The sequence below is a fragment of the Pogoniulus pusillus genome, chromosome Z, assembly GCF_015220805.1.
Source record: "Pogoniulus pusillus isolate bPogPus1 chromosome Z, bPogPus1.pri, whole genome shotgun sequence".
Taxonomy (NCBI): domain Eukaryota; kingdom Metazoa; phylum Chordata; class Aves; order Piciformes; family Lybiidae; genus Pogoniulus; species Pogoniulus pusillus.
Window position 1 is genome coordinate 65938673 of NC_087309.1, and position 27868 is coordinate 65966540.

General features: G+C 40.7%; 1 protein-coding gene across 2 annotated transcripts in view; it reads right to left on the reverse strand.

Moving 5' to 3' along the window:
- Positions 1 to 27868, reverse strand: part of PIP5K1B (phosphatidylinositol-4-phosphate 5-kinase type 1 beta) — a 102420-nt gene that overhangs the window by 29935 nt on the left and 44617 nt on the right. For both annotated transcript variants that reach the window (XM_064140000.1, XM_064140001.1), the window contains 4 exons: positions 19917 to 20047; positions 13324 to 13441; positions 7645 to 7797; positions 5701 to 6000 (listed from right to left, as the gene is read on the reverse strand). In XM_064140000.1, coding sequence (XP_063996070.1) covers positions 5701 to 6000; positions 7645 to 7797; positions 13324 to 13441; positions 19917 to 20047 — 702 coding nt within the window. The remainder of the gene's footprint in view (positions 1 to 5700; positions 6001 to 7644; positions 7798 to 13323; positions 13442 to 19916; positions 20048 to 27868) is intronic.

Consider the following 27868-nt stretch of genomic DNA (forward strand, 5'->3'; position numbering starts at 1 on the left):
TGAGGCATCTAACAATTCTCCTATTTTTCTAATGCAAAAAGACACTAGAAAAACTGTTTTGCCACAGAGGAAACATACTAAGCCTTCACCCTTCAGGAAGGTTTTGGGTTCCTTGTTTGTAGTGAGACATGCCTTAAGGCAAAGAAGGAAACAGTAAAGATTATCTGAATCTCACTTCCTAGTACAAGTATCTACAGAGAGAATTTTTTTTCACCTCTATGAATTTGAAAGAAGTCATATGCGTGCATACTGCACCTACTTGCAGGTTGTTAGCACTCTGATAGCTCACAGAAAATCTAATTATTCACTGCAATATAAAATTCCCTAGTTCTACAGTGAGGTGCCTTGTCTGTTTGTGTAAAACAACATTTCTTGGTTTCGGATTCTTTTCCATTTGCCCAGTTAATAGAGCTACCTACATTTAATTATAGAGTCATAGGATAGTTTGGGTTGGAAGGGGCCTTAAAGACCACCCAGTTCCAACCTCTACCTGCCATGGACAGGGATGCCTTCCACTAGACCAAACTACTCAGGGCCTTGTCCAACCTGGCCTTCAAAGCCTACAGGGAAGAGGCATCCACAACTTCCCTGGACAACCTGTTCCAGGGTCTCACCACTCTTACTGTAAAGAATTTCTTTCTACTATTCAGTCTAAATCTGCCCCTTCAAGCTTCAATCCATTCCCTCTTGTCCTACCACTATAAGCTCTTGTAGAAAGTCCCTTCTCAGCTTTCTTGTGGGCACCCTTCAGGTCCCAGAAGGCCATCATAAGGTCTCCTTGAAGCCTTCTTTTATCCAGGCTGAACAGCCTACTTTTAGTTCCTCCTTTTAGTTTGTCTCAAATTTGTTTTCTCTTGGATTCAGTAGCAGATGGAAATGGGAAAAAAATGCAACTAGGTTGTTTTTAACAGAATATTCCAAATTTCTGAGTAGAATCATTATAGAATCAACCAGGTTGGAAGAGACCTCCAAGATCATCCAGTCCAACCTAGCACCCAGCCCTAGCCAGTCAACTAGACCATGGCACTAAGTGCCTCATCCAGGCTTTTCCTGAAGACCCCCAGGGACGGTGCCTCCACCACCTCCCTGGGCAGCCCATTCCAATGGCAAATCACTCTCTCTGGGAAGAACTTCTTCCTAATATCCAGCCTATACCTACCCTGGCACAACTTGAGACTGTGTCCCCTTGTTCTATTGCTGGTTGCCTGGGAGAAGAGGCCAGCCCCCACCTGGCTACAATGCCCCTTCAGGTAGTTGTAGACAGTAATAAGATCACCCCTGAGCCTCCTCTTCTCCATGCTAAACAACCCCAGCTCCCTCAGCCTCTCCTCATAGGGTTTGTGGTCCAGGCCCCTCACCAGCTTTGTTGCCCTTCTCTGGACATGTTCCAGCACCTCAACATCCTTCTTGAATTGAGGGGCCCAGAACTGGACGCAGGACTCAAGGTGTGGCCTGACCAGTGCTGAGTACAGGGGAAGAATAACCTCCCTTGTCCTACTGGCCACACCGTTCCTGATGCAGGCCAGGATGCCATTGGCTCTCTTGGCCACCTGGGCACACTGCTGGCTCATCTTCAGCTTACTGTCTATCAGTACCCCCAGGTCCCTTTCCTCGTAGCTGCTCTCCAGCCACTCTGTCCCCAGTCTGTAGCGCTGCTTGGGGTTGTTGTGGCCAAAGTGCAGAATCCTGCACTTGGCCTTGTTAAATCTCATCCCATTGGCCTCTGCCCACCCATCCAGCCTGTCTAGGTCCCTCTGCAGGGCTCTCCTACCTTCCAACAGATCCACACCTGCTCCTAGCTCGGTGTCATCTGCAAACTTACTGATGCTGGACTCAATCCCCTCGTCCAGGTCATCAATAAAGATATTGAACAGGACTGGGCCCACCACTGATCCCTGGGGAACACCACTAGTGACTGGCTGCCAACTGGATGTGGCACCATTCACCACCACTCTCTGAGCTCTGCCATCCAGCCAGTTCTTGATCCAGCACAGAGTGAATCTGTCCAAACCATGAGCTGCCAGTTGGCTAGGAGCTTCTTGTGGCAGACAGTGTCAAAGGCTTTGCTGAAGTCCAAGTAGACTACATCCACAGCCTTCCCCACATTCACCAGGCAGGTAACCTGATCATAAAAGGAGATCAGGTTGGTCAGGCAGGACCTGCCCTTCCTAAACCCATGCTGGCTGGGCCTGATCCCTTGGCCATCCTGTAGGTGCTTTGTGATGGCACCCAAGATTACCTGTTCCATGACCTTGCCTGGCACTGAGGTCAGGCTCACAGGTCTGTAGTTTTCTGGCTCCTCCTTACGACCCTTCTTGTGAGTGTGACTCGCTGACATTCAAGAACATGCTGCGTCTGTGTGAATGTGTGAAGCAAAGGTGTACCAATACAGAATTCTATGCTCATCAATTTGCCTGAAGTTCAAGTTTCTTATTTAAAGTTACATTAACATGCTTTGTTAGAATACTAGATGAGGAACAATTAATACAATAATATTCCTCCACAACCACAACATTGTCAGCTTTAAAATGGACTTCCTTCTTTTCTCTTTAATAAATGGTTACCAGTCCTTCTGTCCATGAAAGGATTAGAAGGAAGATACTAAGAGTGCTTTCATAATCACAGGACCATTCTCATGTGATAGTCTGGTGTACCTTTCCTACAATAATTTTTTGATGTGTGCCTTTATAAAGCTCTATCTCCATTTTTAACATGGGACAATCAAAAGAAACTGTGCCACTTGTGTGTCTGGGTTGTCAATTTCTCTTACTTTGCTGTGCTTTCTGCCCTGTGCTCTCTGTACTTATTAAACAGTTTAAGAGCTCCAGTAGATATCAAATAATTAATAATGGATGCTTAGCTTCACTTCTATTCTACACTGTGAAAAACTGAATGCTACTATTAATTCACTTGTAGTCTCTCTCATACAGAGCTGTACTAATGTTATTTGTACCTAACACATCATTCTCCCATAGCTTATCCTTTGCCTTACATAAATATTGCAAACATTTTTTGCAAGATTAGGTATTCATAATGAAGCACAACAGCAGCTAAGCTTGACATGAAGCTTAATTTTCTGCACCTTTAAGAGAAATTAAATTAAATTTTAAAACTCCCCAAATGCTTCTTAAAGTGTTTTTAATGTCTTCACTGACTTAGCTCTTACTTATATGCCATGAAGCTTTTAATTCTGGGGCTCGATAATGAACAGAGTGGTTTCTGTTAATATTTATAAGACCAAATTTATTTTAAAATTGGAGAATCTGGGCTATTACTCAATAATTAATGAATTTTATACAATGATCACAGCAGCTAACAGCACAATTACAAAAATTAATCACAGCTATTGAAACTACTTTCCAGTGCTCTGAAAATTTATGATTATACCAAACTCAGACACACTGGCTTCACAAATCAAAGCACTCTGAAGTGAGTAAGGCTTCAAAGCAAGCATTTTTAGAAGAGCTATTCTGGCAAGTGAAAGTATTTATTTTTAGTACTGTTTGCCTGCAGTGTGTCACCTGTTTCCCTCCTTTTTACTGCCACCCATCCCTGTCACTATGATAGTGTCTGCTGGCAAGCACAGGATAGCTATAATTAATCTCAGCAATAACCTGGAATTTGAATTTCATTTTTTCAACTGACTGTATTGTATGTATGGTAAACTTGTCTTCAACAACACTATAAAGTTACACCCATTGGTTTAGTCAAGCTGATAATTAGTTTAGCACTCAAATAACAGTGAGAGTCCCCTTTATATGTAACAATTAATCGGTTCTTTTCTTACTTCTCCATTCAGTTCCTTCCTCTAGATTCTGTTTATTATTTTCTATGCAACAGATCCCTCCCAGGTAATTCCCCCACAGCTTTGACTGGATGAATAATCTTTGACAACTCGTGGGATGCACAAAAGGGCATCCACACTTCCAGATGTGTCACACTGATGCATTCTGCATTATCACATATGTCAGGAACTCAAGAAACACTGCAAACGGCCACAGAAAGACCAGTGTGTAGTGTTAGATAAATGTGGTGCCCTGAATATGCAGCTGAACATTAGGTCACTCAGCTTTGCAAACCAAGCACAAGGCATTGCAGACTTCTGTGATAGTTAAACAGAAAGCACTATTCATGCTTTCCTTCTTGCACCACAGGTGGCTTTGAACAACAAACACTGATGTTCAGGATGCCTCTTGTATGTGATGAGTTCAGCCCAACCATTCTGTTGTTTCATTGTGAAACTCTTAGGATTCCCATTGGACAAATACAGCCTTTTCTTTGCACAACGCTTATGAATCCTGTGAAATGCCAATCACCAGATAGCTCCCATTTTTCATACTTAATATTTTCTTACCTTTTCCTACAGAAAAAAAAGTATTTTTACAACAATTCTTCCTCTCCACAAGAGGCATTGACTCCATTCACCAACATCCTCTCAAAGGTCAATTGCAGATAACCCCCTCCTGCCTCAAAAACGTAATGCAGCTATTAAGCGGCACCTTCCAGCTGAGAATGGTACTTCTCCAAAACCAGGACTGCTGCCACTAGATATGCCTCTCCCACTTAGTTTCTTAGCTCTTGTTGCGAAGTAGTACTGAGCTTGCAGCTCTACAAAGAGTTTATCATACACAAAAACAGTACCATGGAGCTAACTGTGACTCAGGAAAAAAATTATTAAAATCTCCAAATTAATGGGAAGCAAGAAGAAGAACTAAAAACCTCCCTACTGGACTACTTTCTTATAGTAACCTCTATTTTCACAGATGGATCAGTGTAATCCTGGATGTGCAAACAAATACAGGGACAACTCTGCAGAAAGGGTGCAGGAGATTGTGCTGGATGGTAAGGTCAGAAAGCCAGCAAGGTGCTTTGGTGGCCACAATGGCTAACTGTATCCAGGGGTGCATTAAGCATTGTATAGCCAACTGGCTGGAAGAAGGGACTGTTGCACTACACTTAGCATTGGTGGAAGTTTGCCTCAAATACTGTGTGCAGTTTTGGGTTCCACAATATAAGATGAATACACAAATATTAGAATGTGTCCAAAGAAAGGCAAGAAAGATGGTGAAAGGACTAGAAGGTATGACTGGGGAAAAAGGGATGAGAATATTAGGTTTTGTTCAGCTTACAGAAGACTAAGGGGTGAACTCATTGATGTCCTCAACTTCCTCATGAGGTGATACAGAAATGGTGATGCTGATCTCTGCTACAAGGTGATTATGAAATGAGGGCATAGCGTAAATATGTTTTGAGGAAGTTCAGACTGGATATCCGGAAAAAAAGTTCTACAGTGACAGGATGGTCAAACACTTAACCAAGTTCCCCAGGGAAGTGAGCATGGCCCTAAGCCTCTTGTTCCCAAAGTTTTTGGATATCACACTTAGATAAGAGGATTAACCTTTACATTGTCCTGTTTTGGGAGTTGGATCCAATGAGTCTTACAGACCATTTCTAATACAAGATATTCCATTCTACTATTCTCTGACCTCAGGTTGCAACAACTTAGGAAAAGCTATGGATGTCAAAGCACTGATGAAGCTTGTATTTTTGCTAAGTAAACTGTACAAAAAGCAAATGGAAGTTAAACAACATACAGAGCCATGCCCTGCCCTCCAGAAAAATCTAGAGCCGGTAAATATGTAGATAAACCTAGATAAAATTTTAACACAGCAGTTTAACTAGACAATAATTTTTACTTACTCGACAGTCCCGCTGTAGTGTTTTCATTAGTGCACTGTATGTTTCAGAGTCAAAATACAACCCTTCACACGTATCTTGCAAGAAATCCAAGTCTTTGAATGTAGGGTTGAACTTCTCCCTCTCTTTTCTTGATGCTCTCCGTTTGTATGTGGAGCCTTTCAAGTCATACGTGAAATGCATTTTCAAGGCTCGTGGCAAAACATTGTTCATTACAACGATTCTGATATTAATGCCTCCTGACTGAACACAGTATAGCCCATAAAATTTGGGCAGAAGAGTCCTTGGATTCTGGTTCAGGTTCTAAAACAAAAGAGACATTGTCAGACCTGTCTGTTTTCTGTAATCTTCCACACTTAGACATTTACAGGCATCAGGAAAACTGTGAGTGTTTCCATATTCAGCGTAGTTTCTTGGACCAGTTGATTTTCTCATGGGTATTTCAGAAAGCTAGCACAAACACTGCCAACAACTCACACAGGCCACGGTCTGGGTAATAACTGCATTTATGCCAGATTTCCCTTTCTTGCGATGAGATTACTAGGCCAAACCTAAAAGTATACTGATGATTTAACTTATTTATTCTGACAAACAACCTTTGCATTCCACCCGCTGGAAAGAGCTTGGGTCAAACGTACTTCTCATCACCCTGACTTAGATTCTGAAAACCAGAACACTGCTGTCTCCATGAGGCTCTTCACATCAAGAGTTAGTGCTAAATTCCACAACAGGTTAAAAATAAACCAGGAGAAGGTAAGAACGGCGGGAGTGAAAATCCTCTGTCTGAATACAACTAATCTCAGTTTTTGACATGGAAGAGGACAAAAGGAAAAACTCACTTTGAGTCTTACATGACTATGAAGTCACAACATACAACTATGGGAAGAAAATACTTTCATGGGAAATAATCACAGTAACTGAAGTTTTACACTTGGGAAACACTTAGATACAGTAGCAGTGAGAATAAGCTTCCCAGAAACAAAGCAAAGTGGCCTTATATTTACTTGTAATAACTCAAACTTATGCCAAGCTGATTATCATGACTAGAAATAACAAAACAACCAGTACCTGCCATGACTGCTCTTTTTCATGCTACTACTGCTTATCTTTTTAAAAACAAACTGTGCCTCCATGTTATTTTCATGTAACAATGATAATATTCCTCATTTTTAGTACAAATGAGAAAGTAACTTCTCAAGCATTTACTCAAGAAAGAAAAGAGTCAGTCACAGGTCTAATACCTTGAAACTCTGCACACTACCCACAAGAAATTCTGTTCATATGGAGTAGCTTTTTTTCCCCTCTGTGCATTTTTTTTTTTTAAAAGAAAAGAATAAAAACATCGTCAAGTAAAAGAGAATTAAGTTCTACTTTGGATCAGTGTTTTCCCTTTCTGGTGACTGACACATAAAGCCAATACAATCCACTTAGCCCTCAGAAAGTTCCATTTAAAAAATGTTTTTAAAAAATATATGGATAAATTTTTTTACATCACTGTTCTAATACATGAGAAATTGAAATCAGAAGTAGCCCAGAAACAAAAGTGAAACTGACTGATCTAGTTTATTTGTCCACTCTGTGTGAAATGCAGAGGGTAGACAAACACAAAATGGTGAAGAAAAAAAAAAAAAGCTGAATTAGAAATGTAAAAATCTCTTTTTGTTACCATCACCTTTGATGCAAAGTCTGGTATCAGATTAAAAGATGACATTCAGCTTCATCTTGAATCGTAAAAGAACAGCAATTATTATCTTAAATATATCCTTGATTTATATTTATTCTTTCTGCTGGGTGTGTGGGATACAAAGTTGAAAGAGAAGTATAAAACTATGAAAAAAATTAGCTGAAGTCAATGAAGGATTAAAAGACAATAAAAGAAACTGAATCTTCAGAAGTGTGACTAAACCCAGGAAAAATACAAGTAAAAAACAGTCTTAGATTACTTACCATATAATAACCTGGCAAGAGCTTCTGAAGAAACTCAGCCTCTTTGTGTTGAACTGTTTTAATGATGAACTCATCATCACTAGTTACAAAAAATAAGGACCCACTGGCACCTGGGTTGGATAATTCAATTAAAGGCTCATTGCAGATTGAGTACTGTAAGAGACAAAAAGATATTTTTTTTGTGCTAATCCATGCATTACTCAAAGAAATTTAATACATAGAACTGCAGGTTCAAACAGGCACAGGAGAATCCTGGAGATTATTTTTTGTCTTCAGCTACAGCAACACTAGTATTGTACAAGCTGGGTCATAACTTGTTGGCTGAGCTTTGGCAAGACAGTTTTTACACTCTGCTCTGCCCAAGACAAAACAGCACAACCATGGAAGAGAAGTTGGCAGCTCCATGTAAGGTGTCTATTCATGTTCCACTGCACTGTCTGACCTTTCCCTGGAGCGAAGAAAGTGGTTTAGCCACACAGAATCTATTCCCACAATGTCAGCAATGCAAACTCTAGAGTTGGAACCATTAAGGTTACATTTGCACTACAACTCTTCCCTCTTCAGTGTCATTTATGAAAGAGGTATAGGAAGATACGGAAAAGAGGTATAGGAGGACAATGGGAGCAAAGTTCCTCACTATGGGCAAGTAGGCATGCCCCAGTCTCCAAAATTAGGTTGGAAACTATTAGAATAATAATCTCAGTGTGACTGCTAATGTAGTTTTCTGATTGGAAGCTGCTTTTAACAGACAGCCAGTGGCATCCTGGCCTGCATCAGGAATGGTGTGGTCAGCAGGAGCAGGGAGGTCATTCTGCCCCTGTACTCTGCACTGGTTAGACCACACCTTGAGTACTGTGTTCAGTTCTGGGCCCCCCAGTTTAGGAGGGACATTGAGATGCTTGAGCATGTCCAGAGAAGGGCAACGAGGCTGGTGAGAGACCTCGAGCACAAGCCCTACGAGGAGAGGCTGAGGGAGCTGGGATTGTTTAGCCTGGAGAAGAGGAGGCTCAGGGGTGACCTCATTGCTGTCTACAACTACCTGAGGGGTGGTTGTGGCCAGGGGGAGGTTGCTCTCTTCTCTCAGGTGGCCAGCACCAGAACAAGAGGACACAGCCTCAGGCTGCACCAGGGGAAATTTAGGCTCGAGGTGAGGAGAAAGTTCTTCACTGAGAGAGTCATTGGACACTGGAATGGGCTGCCCGGGGAGGTGGTGGAGTCACTGTCCCTGGAGCTGTTCAAGGCAAGACTGGACGTGGCACTTGGTGCCATGGTCTAGCCTTGAGCTCTGTGGTAAAGGGTTGGACTTGATGATCTGTGAGGTCTCTTCCAACCTTGGTGATACTGTGAGAAACTAAATACCAGTAAGTAGGAAAAAAATTGGTTTCAGAAGACTGTTATTTTGGATGATTAGACAGGTGTTCTCTTCCATGGGGACACAGCAATAATTTCTACCACGTTAAGGATGAAAAAGACACCAATGAATATTCCCTTCTAGTAGAAGATCACACAGAGGTTAATGTACATTTACTGAATCTCCATTAACGTGATTCAAAACTAAAGGCAGGAGAGGTATTAAGCTCACAACCACAAAAACCTGTCTATATTGAACTCAAGAGCTTGTTTAAAATATAATGTCACTGAATTTTCATTCACACTCTTTTCCCTTGTTATGTAGCATCAGTTTTAAACACCTGGAGAGTTTACTGTACAGTCCAATAGTTAAGGCTTCAGTCTTTGAAAGAAACTAAATGATACAGAAATTAAATGTGAGTAGCGTAAGCACCAGGGTATTATTCTTAGCAGTGCTGTATGATGCCCGTCTTTTCAGAACAAAAGGAATAAGTGTTTCAGTAACAAACAGCTGGTTTATTGGGTCATTGCCTGAGATGAGTTGAGCCATCCCACAAGGAAAAAAAAACAATTTTGTTTGTTGAAAACAGCTTTCATTAAATTCAGCTGGAGTATTGCCCTCTAACTTCAGTGCACGGTGACACCAACAAAAAGTGGTACAAGAAAATCTAATAAATATGGGGGGTTTGAGCACTTCAACTAAAGAAGTATGTTTCCTATGGACTCAGACCACTGCCTTAATGCATTTTCGCATCCTGGGTTCAGCTGAGACTTCTCCTGTGCTTGCAATGTTTAAGAGATTTTTGCATGCTATAAAAATATTTTCTGTTTCTCTCCGTCATTCTCCAGGTAGCTCAGTTTCAATTAATATGACAGATCCTTTGTACTGATCATACAGCTGTGATTGTCTACAGATAGACAGCAATACCTGTCTGTAACACTACAGACCTTCAGGGTAGATCAGCAGTTTTAGTACAAGCGTTGTTTTTCTTGCCAGAAACTATAAAGGTTCAGGAGTAAATTTCTGTTGTAAGCAATTGAAACCAATTAACCTAAATATTAAAGCTCAGTAAACCAGTATAGCATAAGCATAAGTCATTAACCTCACATTGTGTGCTGGTGATTTAACAGTTGCAGTCATTCCTGTGAAATAGAAGCCTACCCACCAAGTACTGCTATACAAAACACCCAGTGAATTTTGAGTGGACACTTATGAAAGCCAAATTAAAAAAAAAAAAAAAGTAATAAAAATTCACAAGCCTCTGATAAGTAAGTACATTATGATCAAAATGTTTCCCTGCAAAATGACAGCAGCCCATGAAGTTTCCTGTGAAAATTTTGTTCTACCAGCTGTTCAAATGTAACTACACTTGTTATTTAGTCAGATTCCTACAGTGCATTACTGCTCAACCTCATTGGAAAAGGTGAAAGTGTAAATCTTTGGGCTTTGCCACTGCAGATTTACAGCATAAACTCGTATATGCTTGCTTGTCCTCTTTTTATTTTACTTCCCTTTCCCTTCAGCCATAATTGGACCATCACTTGGCACATAGCTGCAGTGAAGTGTTTTAGATAATGAATTTAAAACATGGTGACTACATGATCCAGCTTTCACAGAAACATGAAGGACTGATGAGCCAGAACCCTGACATAACCTATTGAGAACAAACTCTCAACCAGATGCTTTGGTCAGAACTAATTGGGAAGAGGGTCCCAGAATAAAAAGTTTCATTTTATGATCATAGAACCCCTCTGATCACATCTGCCTCTGGACTGTAAGGGACTGAAATCTGCTCTAATCACAAAGTGATGCCCATTAAGAATCGGAAACAACAAGAATAACATAGATACTAACTTGCAGAGCAAGTACAGCCCTAGCAAAGACATGCACCAGTTACAACACACTAGCTTTCTAGTTGCCTCTTTTCCTTGGAAACATACCACTAATGTCTTTTCCCATGCAAAGAGGAAAAAGAATCCCCAACAAGTTACCTTCACAGGGAGTTTTACTCAGGGATTACTCATTTTGCAACTAAGTTGAATGTCACGCATCAACAGCAAAGCATCTTTTTAAAATCTTCAGTTTGTGTTACTACAAATGCTGACTCAGACAGAACAGAAGTTGCAGGTGACATAGCTTTGCTCTAGGAAGCCAGTCTTTTCAGCAGCTGGCAACACAGTCTGCAAACTTTATCTTTTGTCAAGTCCATAAAAGGAGGTAGAAAGACAACGTATTAGATTAACAGCATCACTGTCCCAAACACCACCCTTGATTCTAAATTGGAGAGATAAGAATTTGATGGATTGACCACTCAGTGGATAAGGCATTGGTTGGATAGCTGCAGTCAAAGACTTGTGGTCAGCAGTTCTATGTCTAACTGAAGAGCAGTGGCAAGTGGTATTTGCATTGGCACCATTTAACATCTTTGTCAGTGACTTGAACAGTAGCACTGAGTGCACCTTCAGCAAATTTGTCAACACCAAGCTATGTGGTGTAGTTGACAGCCTGGAGTGACAGGATGCTGTCTGGAGAGACCTGGACAGCCTTGAGGGGTGGGTCTGTGCAAACCTCATAAATTTCAAAGCCACATGCAGGGTCCTGCACCTGGGTGGGAGCAATCCCAAGCACAAACATATGCTGGGGAGCTTGGATTGTGAGCAGCTCTGCAAAGGAGGATTTGGGTGTGTTCATTGGCAGCAAACTTGACATCACCCCAAAACATATGCTTGCAACCCAGAAAGGCAATAGTATCCTTGGCTGCATCAAGAGAAGCATAACCAGCAGGTCAAGGGAGGTGAGTCCATCTGGAGTACTAAGTTCAGCTCTGGGGCTTCCAGCACAAGAATGACACAGACCTGTTGGAGTGGGTCCAGAGATGAGCCACAAAGATGATCAGAGGGCTGGAGTATGCCTCCTATGAAAACATGCTGAACGAGTTAGGATTTTTAACCTGCAGTTGTTCACACTGAGGATGGTGAAGCACTGGAACAGGTTGATCAGGAAAGTTGTGGATAACCTGTACCTGAAAATATTACAGATGAGATTGGATGGAGCTTGGAGAAAGCTGGTGTAGTGGGAGGTGTCCATGTCCATGGCAGAGAAGGTGGAACTAAACAATGTTTGAAGTCCAATCTAAGCCATGTTACGTTTCTGTGATTTATAAAACTTGAACCCAGGTGCACTTCCCTGCTACTAATATCTGCAAATCAAATGAATGGCCTGTTGTTACATATAACTGTTTCTGTGAGGGTTAGTAATAGAAAATCTTCAGTACTGAAGAACTAAAATTAGCTATCCAAATTCCACCTAAATAAAAGCAAAACCATTTAAGTTTCATTTAAAGGTTCATTGTCCAAGAAGGAAAGAGAACATTACAACACAGTCAAACACAACAGATGTCTGTGAAGTAATATGTAAGTAGCATTTCAATACTTTAACTGGTGTGACTGGTGTGGTTTTTTTTGTTGTTGTTGTTTGGAGTTTGTTTTCTTTGAAGGAACAATTATCAATAATCTAACTTGTACTGGGGTTCTGATTTGTTGGGTAGACTGCCACGAGGGAAACTGGACATGGGGCAAACAGTCCAGTTCTCAGCTTTCACACTACCTTTCAAAACTACAGACGAAGTAAAATAGTGGATCTTTGTCCCTGGCAATGCAAAAACTGATTCTACCAAGTAAAGACTGTTTTTATGGTGGCAACAAACACATCACTTTTTTTTTCTTATGTAAGCAGTGGAATACCAGATGCAAGTCTTTAAGTTACAAAATACAGAGATGAAAGGAGATACACTAAATATTAAAACTGAATTGTTAGATGTAACACAAGTATTGACTGTAGAATCATAGAATCAGCCAGGTTGGAAGAGACCTCCAAGATCATCCAGTCCAACCTATCACCCAGCCCTAACCAATCAATTAGACCATGGCACTAAGTGCCTCATCCAGTCTTTTCTTGAAGACCCACAGGGATGGTGCCTCCACCACCTCCCTGGGCAGCCCATTCCAATGGGAAATCACTCTCTCTGTGAAGAACTTCTTCCTAATATCCAGCCTATACCTACCCTGGCACAACTTGAGACTGTGTCCCCTAAGGACCTGAATGAGAACACACAAATCACTCTAGTCAACAACAAGGTGGATTTTCTAGGAGTTGTCTCAAAGATGAGGAATTAGATTTCTTGTAAAACACAAGAAATATTCACTAGTTATAATCCACACCACACACAAAATGTATAACCCATTTAGACACCATTTAAGCATCCCCTTGTGCCACTATGAATCTAGTACTAGTCATGGTTAACTCAAAGGAAAATCGCAAGCTCTTACCAGGTAATCATCAGGCTTGATACCAAAAAGTTCTCTGAAATAGCGGAAGGCAAGAGGTGCATAGGTCTTAAATCTGAAGTCAGGGTAATGATGAGCAGGGGTGAGATTGCTCCCTTCACTGAAAAGAGAAACAAAAATAAACCAAACCAAATTATCACTGAACAATTTTTAGATATTTCATTCTTGCAGCTAGTGCCACCGTAGAGCTTCCATAATCAACTATTGGTCTTCTAATACTGGGGTCATAAGTACAGAGGTAGAAGAATTTTTTTATATGCAATTGAGAGAGGTCTCACAATCACTATCCCTTGTTCTCATGGAAGAATTCAACTTCCTGGATGTCTGCTGGAAATATAACACAGAATGGAGAGAATGATCCTGGAGGTTCCTCGAGCATGCAGAAGATAACTTCCTGACACAACTGGTGAGGAAGCCAATCAGGGAAATTGCCTTCCTGGACCTGGTTCTCATGAACAGGGAAGAACTTGTGGAGGAAGTAAAGGTTGGAGACTGCCTGGGGCTCAGCCATCATGAGATGATTGTGTTCTTTATCTTTAGGAAAACAAGGAGAGGAGTTAGTAAAATTGCCACCTTGAAATTCTGGAAGGCAAAATTTGGCCTGTTCAGGAGAATGATTGACAAAGTCCCTTGGGAGGCCACCCTGAAGGATACAGGGGTCCAGGAAGGCTGGACATACTTCAGGAGGGAAGTCTTAAAGGCACAGGTGCAGGCTGTCCCTGTGTGCTGAAAAATTGCTAAGTAAGACACTCAGATATGTTTCCTTGCAGCTTTTCTTTACTATGGCCTCACCCCGTCTGCAATCAGGAGATAGCACACCTATCTGAAATGCCAGAGAAGGCTAGCTGCAGTCTTTGTGGCAAACCTTCATTAAAAAGCAATGTCAATAGGCTGTGATGCAACCATTAAAGACACAGTCACGCAGTAGTCATGGGTCCAGGTATATACCCTTCTTGTACATACTGTAAGAAGGAGGAAGAGGAGGAACATCTCAGTTCTCTCATGTGAAAGCAACTTATTTAATACCTTAAAATCAAAACAAAACATCTAAAATTTAATGCCCTGAATGAAACCTAAGAACATCCCGTCTTTGCGTCACTGTTCTTGGATAAAGCTGATCTTTTACAATATATCCAAACGTGCTGAAATTCTACAAACTGTACCAGGTAAATACACACTAATGACTCATGTAGTGCTTAGGTGTATTCATTTTCTATCTATCTTTTCAAGAAAGCAATTGCTTCCCACATGATGGAAGGAGGTATTACATCCAACTGTACAAATAGGTGTGTGCTTGGTTTTGTGATAGTGTGGGATAAAGTCCAGTGGAAATATCCTTTGTTTGTCACTGTACATTCTCCTATACTTTCAGTTACTATGTACTGTCCTAACAAGTCCTCTGTGAGGCAGCTTTCAAATACAACTGTGAATAGCACATATCTTCAAAACAAGTCAAGCAGACCACATCTACGTACTCACTGAATATGCAGGCATTTTCCTATGACAATGATAGGATTATTTCACAATCAACTGAAGATACATTATAGCAAGAGGTCTCAGAGTAACCTAGAAATAGTTTGTCTACATAACCACACAGTATTCAAACTGCCACCATTTCACCAAGAACTTAACAGTAACGAAAGTAACTAAACCCAGTAACTCATAATGAACATGGTTTTGATTCTGTTGGCACATCATCATCATTTTAAATACTAGTTGTTTTGCAAACAAATTAATTCCTTCTAACGGTGGTTTTTACTCACAAACCATAAAAAGTGCGTCAAAACTTGGGTCATCCTGCGCATCTCTGAAATTGAAACACCAAAGAACAGCAGCACTTTTATCACAGACCTCAGGCCACTTTCTTATCTGTTTGTGAAACTCCTCAATCACAAATAGGATGGGACAAGTTATACAACAGCTACGAGTTAGTGTGAACTTTTGAGTACCATTCACACTGAATCTGCAGAACATTCTGTTGGCCTTTAATTACAATGACACTGCTTCACCCATCAGGTAATTTGTGATTCAGGTATGCAACAAAGATATTTCTAAGGGCAAGTGTCAGTTTCCCTCATTTTTCTAAATCAGACCTCAAAAGCACACCAGAAAACAGTGCACTTCACTTTTAGACACAGGGTAAAATACAGACTGGTTAAAGTGTGTCCAAGGCTTTACTCTTCTTAGTACTTTCTCACTACTTATTTGAACTCCATCCAAATGCTCTCATAATTAAATACTAAGCTTTCGACATTAAACAGCAGGAAGCAATGAATAATATTACATTAGCATCACTAGAAAACAATTTGTAATTGAAGCAGTTCACTGTACTGTAGCTGCAAGGTGCATGTGAGTCAACAGCATCTAGCAGACTTAGTAGTTAATTTAGAAACCATAGCAAATATTCTCAGCATGCAGTCTAGACTCTGAAAAGAAAGTTTATTAGCAAGGGAACAGCTTGCTGAAAAAAGGTCAAAGTCACAGCTGTTCAGCAGCAGCATCCATGTAGGAAAAAGATGGAGCCTGAAACATACTGCCTTGCTCCAAAATCTCTTCTATGAAGATATATATGACTGACAAGTTAGGTGACAGAACAGAGAACCTTCTGTTCAGCTCAAACACCACCACAGCAAACATGCATGTTTAGTACATGTCTGCTGGAATAGCTTAGTGAGCTGCTTACACTCTTATCTCACAGAGAGCTGCATGGCACATCATCCAGCTTGAGCCACCACTGCCTAAGAGAGCTAGGCTTATTGGTTCAGTACTGAGCCCTTCTAACCATGGCCACATTACTTGAAGCAAGCTCCACACTTTACTCAAACATTGCTGTAACCAGAATGCACAAATGATTGATTTGGAGACAAAATGTACCACCAAAAAAAGAACTAGTTCCAGCCAAGGAAGTTGGGACACAGAGTGTAACATAGGAAGGGGTCAGTACGCCTCACAGAGCTGAGGCACAGGACAGAGTGTAGAGAGCACAAGCAGAATACACAGCCTTCCCATGGAACCCTCCTGCCACTGCTGAAGCACTACTTGCACCACTTCAGCAACTCTATTGTTAGATTTCCAAAGCAGTGTTTAAATGCCAAGAAGGCTGGAGTTGTTGCCCCAGTGGTCTCACACTGTTCTGGGACTAGGGCTGACTTCAGACACCATGTGTTCTGAATCAGCTAGGTCACTGTGTTTGTTTCTCAATGCAAGGAGAATGCATGGTGCCATTTAAACTCAATCTGGACAGTGGTTCTCAGTGAACTCTTGTATAGCAGTGCTTGGTAATACCTTACTTAATTCTCAAAAGTAACATGGTGTATCAGCTTGAAGAGAAAGTGAGTAAGGCAATGTAGAAAGAAGCAGATGCTTTTTCATCCCCTTCACCACTGCAATGTACCAATAAAAGCAAACCCCTTTACAATTCAAATCCACTCACTGCACAGAAATAGTACTTCAGTCAAAGTCACTTCCTGAAATAAATACCTAAATGAATCTGAGCTAAAAAAAAATGAACAATCCAACTCAGTTATAAAATAACTCTGCAGCAGGCATAACCTGCAATCAGTGCAGTTACCACTGGTTTACATAAGTGTCTCCTACAACAAGCAGGACAATTAGTTTGAAGTCTGAGCTGACCCCTGTTTTTCACTAGGCATTTTTTTCTCCCTCCATGAATCCTGAATAGTGCTGGAAGGGTTTTGCTGTGGCTACCAAAGCTAGAGGTACAGGCAGCATTAAGATTTATTTCAGGGACTGAGAGATATGCAGAGACTATTAAATTTCCCAACTAATAAAATTTATAAACACCTGTTGACTATTTTCCCCCAACAGTAAAAGGGCACAGATAACACTGTTTTGCTTGCTGGCACGCAGACTGCTGTTTCATTGCACTTCTAGTACCTGAGATCTGTTGTGTCGCTGCTACCATAATTGTGCTTCTGTTGCTATCAAAGCAGCAGGTGTGCCTACAGTTCCACAAAACAGAAGAATGCTCACCTTGCTGCCAGGTCAAAATATGGGGATGATGCAGGAAAAGTGCAGGAAGAAGGTAGAACAGGACAGCTGGAAAGAGGCATGTTGCTGTGAATTAGCTACAATGAAGAAAAAGCTCAGCTAATTGGTTGCTTGAAGTTGCAGCTGAATTATGTGGAACCAGAGCAAGTGGAAAAACGTTGCTCTTTCTTTGGTATCTGTCTTATGCAACACATTTGCTGCACTGCCAGGTTATCCTCCAGCTGCAGACATCTGGCAAAAAGCTTATTTAACCTCAGCCTGGTTCAGGATGCTTCCAGTTAGAAGTCAACCCACTGTATGTGCTGGTGTAACTATTATCATCTAATTGCTTTCAATGCAGCCCAGTCCAAAAGGGAGGAGAGAAAGCCACTAAAGTAATGACTTCACACACAGGTACTGTCCTAAGAAATAAGTGACGTGTACCCAAGGTGCACTTTGGGAGCACAGTCCTATCTGGAAAGAACACACAACCTTATCTCTTTAGCTCTGACTAGGGTAAAACATGCAGATATGACTCAGAAGTGATACATGTAATGCCATCATGAAAGACTTCATGTCCTCAGCATCCTCAACCATCAAGAAAGAAGCTTGTATCATTATGTGCTATTCTAAATTATTACAACTTATATAATCTAATATTTTAGAGTGATACCATTTCAGATAAATTAATGTGTATGTTGTATTGAGACATAGGAAGGATTTGAAATTTGACATTTCTGTGCATGAGCATAAAAAATAAAGTGGCATGGTTTTTAGAGACTGCTATGGATAGCCAACTTTTAGTTTCACAGAGAAGGTTATCAGTAAGTGAGCTTTATATGGAAGCTCACTATTACAGCCAAGATCACTCACTATACTATAGTAAGTCACTATAGGATATACTTGCTAGTTAAAAGAAAGCTATACTGCTCTGGCCACTTTCAGTTGTCTAATTTTCCTCATATGATTTATTTATAGGAAACTCTCTAGGAAGATGATACTAAAGCTTTTCTAAGAAAACTTCTGTTAGTGTAAACAGGATATTCCTTCTGCCTTTGCTGTCTTTTTAAGCAAAAGGGATGTCTCCCAGTTCTCTCATAAACCCAAACATACCAAGGAAATCTCACTTCGGAGAATACACACATGCAAGTTCCACATATACAGTCCTGTGGAACACAAACTATTTTATTTCACTTGTTCCTTGAAAACTACATTGAAAAAATAGAGAGGAATTGAAAAAAAAAAAAAAGAAGTCTTACCTAATAGTACCTACACCTAATAAAACAGTTTTAGCAAGCGTGCTTCATTTAATTTCCATGAAGTTTGGAATCTTAGCAAAACAAACTACAGAAGCCTGCATCGCTATCACAGACACAGATTTCACAAATGCAGCGGCTCAATCCGTCTCACTCCATTCTTCAGCATAAGAAAAGCTTTATGTGATGTGCAAACTTCTCAGCTATAATTTATTTTTGTTCAAAAAGCAAGCAACAACATTGTGATTACAGCATATGAAAACACAGGCACCTTGTTAACTTCTCTATATCTATATACCTAACCTACCAGAAAGCACACACCAAATCACCCATGAACCTCGTAGTTATCTCCAGAACAAGCATATGAATGCCCTTACTTACTAGGGACTAAAAGGTAAAGTATATCACAGTTCAGAGGAAACAAGGGTTCAGCTCAAGTAGATTCGCACAAGGAGAGATCAATTTTGAAGTGTGATTATTTCATTTCAACTTTGGTTTAGTGACAGCAGTAATTTTTAAGGATTGCAAATGATTAGAAACAGTTTAGGAAGCTGCATCCAAACTGTAGATGAACAGAACTTCAGGGAAGACTGTATATACAGTATATCTTCTAGGAAATTACAGGCACCACTGATACTTAGTACTTCTAAGAACAGAGGTGACGCTGAACACAGCAAATAACCCTGTTTTTAAAACATATCTTTCCTAAACCTGCTTTGTTCATCCTCAGCATTTGTAAATTGGAGAAGTTACATGGCACTGTGCTTCAGCTTCTGAACCCCTCAAAGCAAGTATGGCCTTGATTTCTCTCACCAGCATAACTCTGTAATTACAAATTCTATGCTGTCAGTGTGACAGTGCTACAAGCTGAGGTGGTCAAGTGCGAAAAAGTAAAGGTGCACGAATTGCAGTCAGCTAGTAAGAGCTGAGTCTTCTCATAGGCTAAAGCTAGAATTCTCTAGCATAGTGTTAATTTTTACTTTACTTTCAACACTGCAAGGACTGAATTTTTATTACATCTCAACAAAACGGAAAATATTATTCTCAGTTTTCAGAAAACAAACTGAAACTAAACAAACATGAATGTTGCACATAAGTTAACTGTATACTGATCCACAAATAATTTCCAATTGTTAATTCACATCTCCATTAGCTGAAAGATTCCTACTGCCCTTCTCTAGAAATGACAAGTTTCAAAACTTCACTGAAGCATGTTCTTCCCAGTTTTCTCCCTGCCTTCACTTTCAATGACAACCTGAAGACACAGTATCTAGTTAGAGTTTAATTATGAAATTCTATTGAAAATAAATTGAATAGGCTTGTCCTTACCTTGGTAGGAAAACACTTTCCACTACATAGAAGTCTTGCATAAGAACATCTCTGTCTGGTTTTGATGTAAGGTTTCCTACTGTATAGCCAATTCCCAACTGGATAGCACCTTTAATAGCTGAAGATGCAGTCTGTGTAGAAAATAAAAATTCAAGCATGAGTGTGCTAAAAATAGATTTAGCAATTTTAGCAACAATGCCATGCCATCTCAACCTCCTAGACCTCAGAGAGATGACTACTTCTCAATTAAAAAGTCTTTAAATAAACACTACATTGTAGCAAAAGACAGAAAAAGTACTGACTGAGACTCGGAAGGTAGGAGTGTCCTGCAGCGGGGTCTTGACTGGCTGGATGGGTGGGCAGAGGCCAATGGGATGAGATTTAACAAGGCCAAGTGCAGGGTTCTACACTTTGGCCACAACAACCCTAAGCAGCACTACAGGCTGAGGACAGAGTGGCTGGAGAGCAGCCAGGGAGAAAGGGACCTGTGGGTGCTGGTAGATAGTAGGCTGAAGATGAGCCAGCAGTGTGCCCAGGGGGCCAGGAGAGAGCCAATGGCATCCTGGCCTGCATCAGGAACAGTGCAGCCAGCAGGACAAGGGAGGTTATTCTGCCCCTGAACTCAACACTGGTCAGGCCACACCTTGAGTACTGTGTCCAGTTCTGGGCCCCTCAGTTCAAGAGAGATGTTAAGGTACTGGAATGTGTCCAGAGAAAGGTGACAAAGCTGGTGAGAGGCCTGGAACACAAGACCTGTGAGGAGAGGCTGAGGGAGCTGGGTCTGTTTAGCCTGGAGAAGAGGAGGCTCAGGGGCGACCTCAATGCTGTCTACCTGAAGGGAAGTTGTAGCCAGTGTCTTCTGACAGGCAACCAGCAATAGAACAAGGGAACACAGCCTCAAGTTGTGCCAGGGGAGGTATAGGCTTGATATTAGGATGAAGTCCTTCACAGAGAGAGTGATTGGCATTGGAATGGGCTGCCCAGGGAGGTGGTGGAGTCACTGTTCCTGGAGGTGTTCAAGAGAAGACTGGATAAGGCACTTAGTGCCATGGTCTAATTGATTGGATAGGGCTGGGGGATAGGTTGACTGGATGATCTTGGAGGTCTCTTCCAACCTGGTTTATTCTATGATTCTGCAATTATCCAAATTTTGACATTGAGTTCTAACTCAGCACAGAATCACAGAATACCAGGTTGTAAGGGATTTCAAGGATCATTTCCAGTCCAGCCTTTCAGGACAAAAGAATAGTTTAGGCAAGACGGCCCAACACCATGCTCAGTTGAATCTTAAAAGCACTCAATGTTGAAGAATCCACTGCTTCCCTGGGGAGATTATTCCAACAGCTGATAGTTCTCACTGTGAACATTTTTTCTCTTATGCCCAGCTGGAATCTTCCCAGGAATAACTTGTACCTACTACCTCTCATCTTTTCCATGTGAATCCTTACAAAAAGGGAGTCTACACGTTCTTTGTATACACAGCTTAAACACTTGAACATGGTGATAAGGTCTCCTCTAACATCTTCTCAAAGATGAACAAATTAATTTCTCTCAGGTTTCCCTGTCCTTTAATTATCCTGAAGGCCCTTCTCTGGCCTATCTTCATCTTTTTTGTGAAGGGACAAAAAACTGGTAGGGACAAAAACTGAACAGATGTGGCCTGACAGGCACTGAGCAGAGCAGGATAATGGTTTATCTCTGTTGGCAACACTTTTGTTGATGTTCTGTTGGCTCTCTTTGCTGCAACAGCACACTGTTCGCTCATATGAAGCTTGTTGTTCACACTCCCATATTCCTTTCCACAGAACTGTTCCCCAGTCAGGCAGATCTCAGTCCATGCTGCACTCTCAGGTTATCTTTTGTATTATGTGCAAGATCTTAAGCTTGTCTTTGTTGAACTTCATAATGTCCTTGTTAACCCACTCCGACAGCCTTTTCTAGTCTTCCTGCAGAACAGCTCTCCCTTCTGAAGTGTCCACTTTCTTGCTCAGCTTGGTATCTTCAGCAAACTTCATCAGGGCATACTTGCTCCCATCATCCATATAACTTACTAAGATATTAAACTGAGGCCAGTATTGATCCCTGTGGAGCCCATTTGTTACAAGCTGTCAGTTTGAAAAGGAGATATTTATCCACAGACTGGGTGCAACCTGTTAGCCAGTTTCCCACCCACAACACAGATCACTTGTCTCAACTGTAATGCATCAATTTCTCTATAATGAGACTCTTTAAAATGTTATCAAAAGCCTTGGAGAACTCCTGCAGACAATGTCCACTGCTCATGCCACATCAGCTGAGCACAGTACTTTGTTAAAGGAGCAGATCAGGTTTGTCAAGCATGATTTGCCCTTGGTTGGGCACCATTTTCCCATGTTGGCTTTTCCCAAGCATGTCCTTCTTTTGACCTGTGATAGCCCCCAGGAAGATTCATTCCATAACTTGCCCAGCAGCTCACATAGGTCGATGGGCAATGACATTAGCCTTCATCCAGTCTTCTGGGATGTCCCCTGATCTCCATGACTTCTGAAAGATTATGGAGAGCAGTCTCACAATGACGTCAGCCAGCTCTCTGACAACATTAGGTGGATACTGTCAGGGTCCAGCAATTTGTAAGGGTCAAGCTCCTCTTTTAGTTCACTTACCAACTCTTTCTTCACTGATGATAGGTCTGAGGTTACATTAACCTGGATTTTGCTCATCAGGCCTGAGGCCCAAGACTGCCGGTAAAGACAGATGTGAAGAAGTGTTGAGCACCTCTGCCTTTCGGTGTTGATGACTGATTTCCCTCTCCTGCTTAACAAAGTGCAAATATTTTCCTTCTGCTTGTTTATAGATCTGAAGAATCCTTTCTGATAGATTTTGACAAGTTCAGTTTCAATTTGAGCTGAGCATTTGCTTTCTACCTGCATCCTTGCATGCCTTGGCAATGCCCATGCAGTTCTCCGTGGCTATTTATTTGCTTCTCCATCTCTAGTACAGTTTGCTTTTGGTTTTGCTCACATTCAGAAACTCACAGTTGAGCCAAGGGAGTCTCTTTCTCCAATTAATTCCCTTATCTTTAAAGTTGATGAACTATTTTTGTGCTTCCAGGAGACCATTATTGAAAAGTTCCCAGCATCCACTAGCTCCTTTATCCTCCAGGAAAGTCTCCCCAAGAAGGCCTCCCAGCCGAATTCTGAGTGAGCTGAAATATGCTTTTCTGGAGCCTAAAATCTTTGTCTTGGTACCAACCTTCCACGTGCTCAGCAGTGTGCCAGAATCCACAATACTGTTACCACTGTGGCAATGGTTATCAGTAACTGGGATAGCACAAAGCAGGTTTTCTTGGTTTGTGAGCAGCAAGTCCGTCAGTGCCTCTTTCCTGGTTGGCACATCTAAGATTTGTATGAAGAAGCAATCCTCTACACACACATCAGAAGGTGTGAGCTTCTGTACTGTTCTTCCAACAACACCTGAATAGTTAAGTTGCCCATATGAACCAGCTTCTGTTGTGCTATAGCTTAAGTGACCCACATTTTTTCATGAGCCTTATCATTTTGGTTTGGAGGTCAACAGCAGATGCTTACTGCAAGATTGCCCTTGGAGATGACCCCTCTGATTTTGACCCAGAGATATCTGATAGGGCCTCCACAATCTTTGTAGCTGACTTCTATACATATTCAAGGTTCTCCTTAAACATAAAGCATGGCCATCCACTGTGATCCTCTTAAGACATTTTCAATCTTACTGGACACTAAAACCACTTCAGGAGTTTGACATAGCACATATAACCTTCAGAAAAAAAACCAGATACAATCTCCAGGTGATTGTACATGCCTGCCAAGGCCAATGGCTTCAATGCAAATTCTGGATATAAATGTGTTTACAAAGTTGCAGGAAAGGTCAATGCAAGAGGTAGATTAATTGTGGGGAATCTATAGAGAAAGGTAATGAAGAAATAAATATCTCTATTTAATGATATCTGCTCATAGTCAAACAATTTAATTCCACAAACCAAGCTTGCACAGCAAAGTAGAGTTCAAAAGGACAGGATCAAGTAGTGATGGACACATACATTGCGCTAGTTTGAGGCAAATTGAAATAATTTAAAGAAATTAGATTATAGGCTGTGAAAAGGAAACAATGGTGATGTCTACTTCACTCATAGGCTTGCTGAGATGTATAAAGACAAGAACAAAAACATAGGTAAGACAGTTTGTGTGTGTCTCTGGGAGCCTGTGCTTTCTCCCTGGGCTGCTTTCTGTGTAAATAATCTTTCTTCTTTCTAACCCCCATTTGCTGACCCTCCAAACTCACCTTGCACATAAGACAAGCTCTGGGATAAGGTAGAGGGGTAGAAAGAAGATGGAAGGCTGGTTGGGAGTCCCTCCTGGGGACTCCGATTTCTGGGAGGGCTGTTGTGTTTCTGAACTACTTTTAACTTGTATTTTTTCTGTATATAGCTGTATATATTTGTGATACATTGTAAATATCTGCTTGTACATTGTGCTAAGCTGTAAATACAAAGCTTCACTCCTTAACTTCCAGCTTGGCTGAGTCCAGTCTGAGTGATTTTACTAGGAGGGGGTGGGGAGAGGAGCAGGTAACTCCCAAACAGTTACACACATATAGAGAAATTGAGACCAGCTCTGAAACTTTATCACACTCACTAGAAAATATTGCAGGATGGATTAAAAAAAGATGGAAATGAGTCAAAATAAAAAAACTAGTCAAGAAAGAAATTCTTAAGAAAAGATGGAAGGAGGTAGAAGAGAAAAAATAAACAAACAAAAAACCCAACCAAAAACAACAAGAAAACCCCAACCCAACAAATAAACACTGGGAAGGAAAAGAAGGCTATCAGGAAGGAAGTATCTTCCTATCTTCCTTTGGTACTTTCATCAGTTTGAAGATACCACTTCGTGCCTGCTTTCAGGTTTTATCTCTCATCCACCAAACAAGAGACTGTATCAGTAGAAGGAAAGAATACCAGAAGTTCTATGATCAGATTTACTTCATCACTTGAACAAATTAATTTCAGATGTGGTAATTACATAAGAAATGGTTCAAATACACAAAACTACTCTTGTTGTAGTTCTCTGAACAGCATCTGCTAGAGTGACCACTTATTTTTAGAAAAGACAGAGATGTATAGTTGGTAAATTAAGATTGCACACCAAGCAGAACTCGTGCTTGCATAACAGTTTAGAACAGGCAGTTAGGTGGTAACAAACAACACCATCATTCTTAGACTGCTACTTCAACTATTAAAAATATTTGGCTTTGTATCATAATAAGATTCACATTTTTCTTTATTGAAAGGCCTCTATTCACGAATGATTAATGTCCAACAAAAGTGGTAATTATGTAACTTTGACCAAGCCAATGCACATATAAACAGAGTTTCTGCTTTGTAAGTGGATGCTTACTTCCAGGCCAAGGGACTATATCTGAAAAGTAGCAAAAGTAGCAGACAGCACAGTATTGTATTTTATTACTGTGGAAGGATATGCCATTCCAAAGAAATTACCAAACTAACAAAAAAAACCAAAACAATAAAACAAAAACCCAAAACAGAAACCAAACAAAGCCACAAAAACAAACAAACAACAACAAACAACACCACCACCTCAAGGCAGGTAACCTGGCAATGTAACTTCACTAGAATGCTAGATCAGATTTCAAGCTCATAAACTATTTCTGCAGGATTTCTGACAGGAGGACAGAATACAGGTCTTTCGGCTGGTATGGTGCAGACCTACAAGGTTACTTTCTTGTAATTTCCAATCTAATTCAAAAGTGCCTTTAGAAATCACACATCTTAGCAATAGATTTAACAGAAAATCAGTGTTATGAAATGGCTCAGGACACTTTAACAACTGTTTCAAAGCAAATCAATAGCAGTTACAGCATGTGGAAGGCAATTGCCAGCCAAAAGTAAACTGTGAGCCACTGTTATAAGTTAACCCAAAGAAAGACTGGCTAGTCAATATCCTCCTTGCAAATAACAAGGTTATGTCTTCACAAGCCTTAAAATGAAAACAGAAAAAAACCTTGGAATTTGTCTCAATACAATCAGTTGTCTTGGTCTGATTTTTTTATTATTAGTTTGTGATTAAGAATGGAATCCAAGGAAGAGATTAAAAAACTTGTTTATGAAGCCCTAGGGGAGGTGTTCTTGATGCATCCATTTTATTGCTCCTAAAGTTTATTGCAATCCACAAATGTAGATGGAAAAATTGAACTCTCATGCATTTTTCCTTATTCAGGCACTTCTTCTAATGCACAATGAGGCAGCAAAATCCTAAGCCACTTATTTCTTTAAATTCTTGAATATTCTCTTGCTGTAGAGCAACCAATAAAATTCAGCAACCTTCTGTGCTTTGAGTTTGCTCTTTTAGAGACCAACGCTGAGACTCAGAAAGTGGTCCTGAGTCCATGTATCAGCTGCAAATGCACAGCTGACAGTGTACAGTCACATATTTAAAAGTACATGCTATCAACACCTTCTGAAGCTCTAAGAAATTAAAGATGAATCTCCAGGACAAACAACTTCAGCTGATGAATTTTAGCCTATAAAATTCACTGGATTTGTAGTAAATGGTGCACACTGTAGTAACAACTGTCTTAGTGACCTAAAGCAGCACAAGTTTTGCCATCCTCCTTTTGCTAAATAGGGTATTATTGTGTATAGTACAGGCATGTTGGTTGGTTTTGTACTGACAACAAAACCAGAAATCTACAGAAATGTTACCAGTTTCAGACTGCATTGTCTTTTACTTGCATTAAAAGTGTGCATCCTAGCCTGCAGGGCAAGGTCTTCGATCCTTGGCAACATGTAACAGCAAAAACTCAGATGGATGTAGGCACACAACTTTGCTGCCTTCAGATCAGCCAACACTTAATCAATTTAACATTAACCTTCACTTCTGATACTACTGTTAAAAAAGACAGACCATCTCTTTTCTCTCCATCCCCCATAAATCTATGCGCTGGTACTCCTCCTACTACCCCAGCAAGTTTCTGTGCCCAGGAAATCAGTAACAAAAAGTTGATACAAGATTTCAACAGGATCAGTTCCCTCATTCACAATAATACTCATGTCAGCTGCTCATGTGAATAAAAAACAATCCAAGTCTAACATCACAGACCAAATTCAATAGGACTTACATTTGTCTTTCTACTTACTACAGAACAGGCAAAGACTGAACTAGTAAAACGCCTACCTTCTAAAAATTAACAACTGCAACAGGTTAATGCACCCCTGTATAACTGCCTGCTCCCCCAGTGCAGACGTGATAGAAAAGCAACACACAAAATTTAGGGTTGAGATTAAGAGATAAGAGTTTAACATGAGATATAATCACGGTGAGTAATTACCCTAGCTTAGACTATTTGCAGGAAAAAGAGTAACATAAGATAAAAAGATAACATTGTAATTACTTTAGCTTAGCCTACTTGCAGGGGGAAAATAATGCAGAAAAAGGCAGGAGATGAAAAAATCTAGCATAAAACAGAAAACCCAAACCAGTGTGTCACCCAGCTCCCATCCATCTCACCCCCAGGCCTGCAGAAAGGAGACAGGACCCAAGACCTGGAACACAGAAGCAGCAACTAGAACAAGAAGCATCTCATATTACCGTCTGAATTTCAAGTTACATAATAGTTTGCTCTAGCTGGCAGTGTAATTTTGAAGCTGGCATGACTGCAGCATGTTATGAATAACAGTAGCAGGTCCAACTCAATCCATGACAACAGGTCATCACCTTCTGAACACATCTTAATGGACACTGAATTTATGCTCAGTGCTTTGTGCTATACAGCTAGCACACTCTTGTCTTGGTAACAGGACCTCTGTATTTCTCTCTAATCCAAAACTAGAATCATGCACAATTTCTCCCCAGATCAGTTTTTCAACAAAAGTTAGTTCAGTAGAGAAAAGCCAAACTTTGCCACAACTTTTGATTCAACTC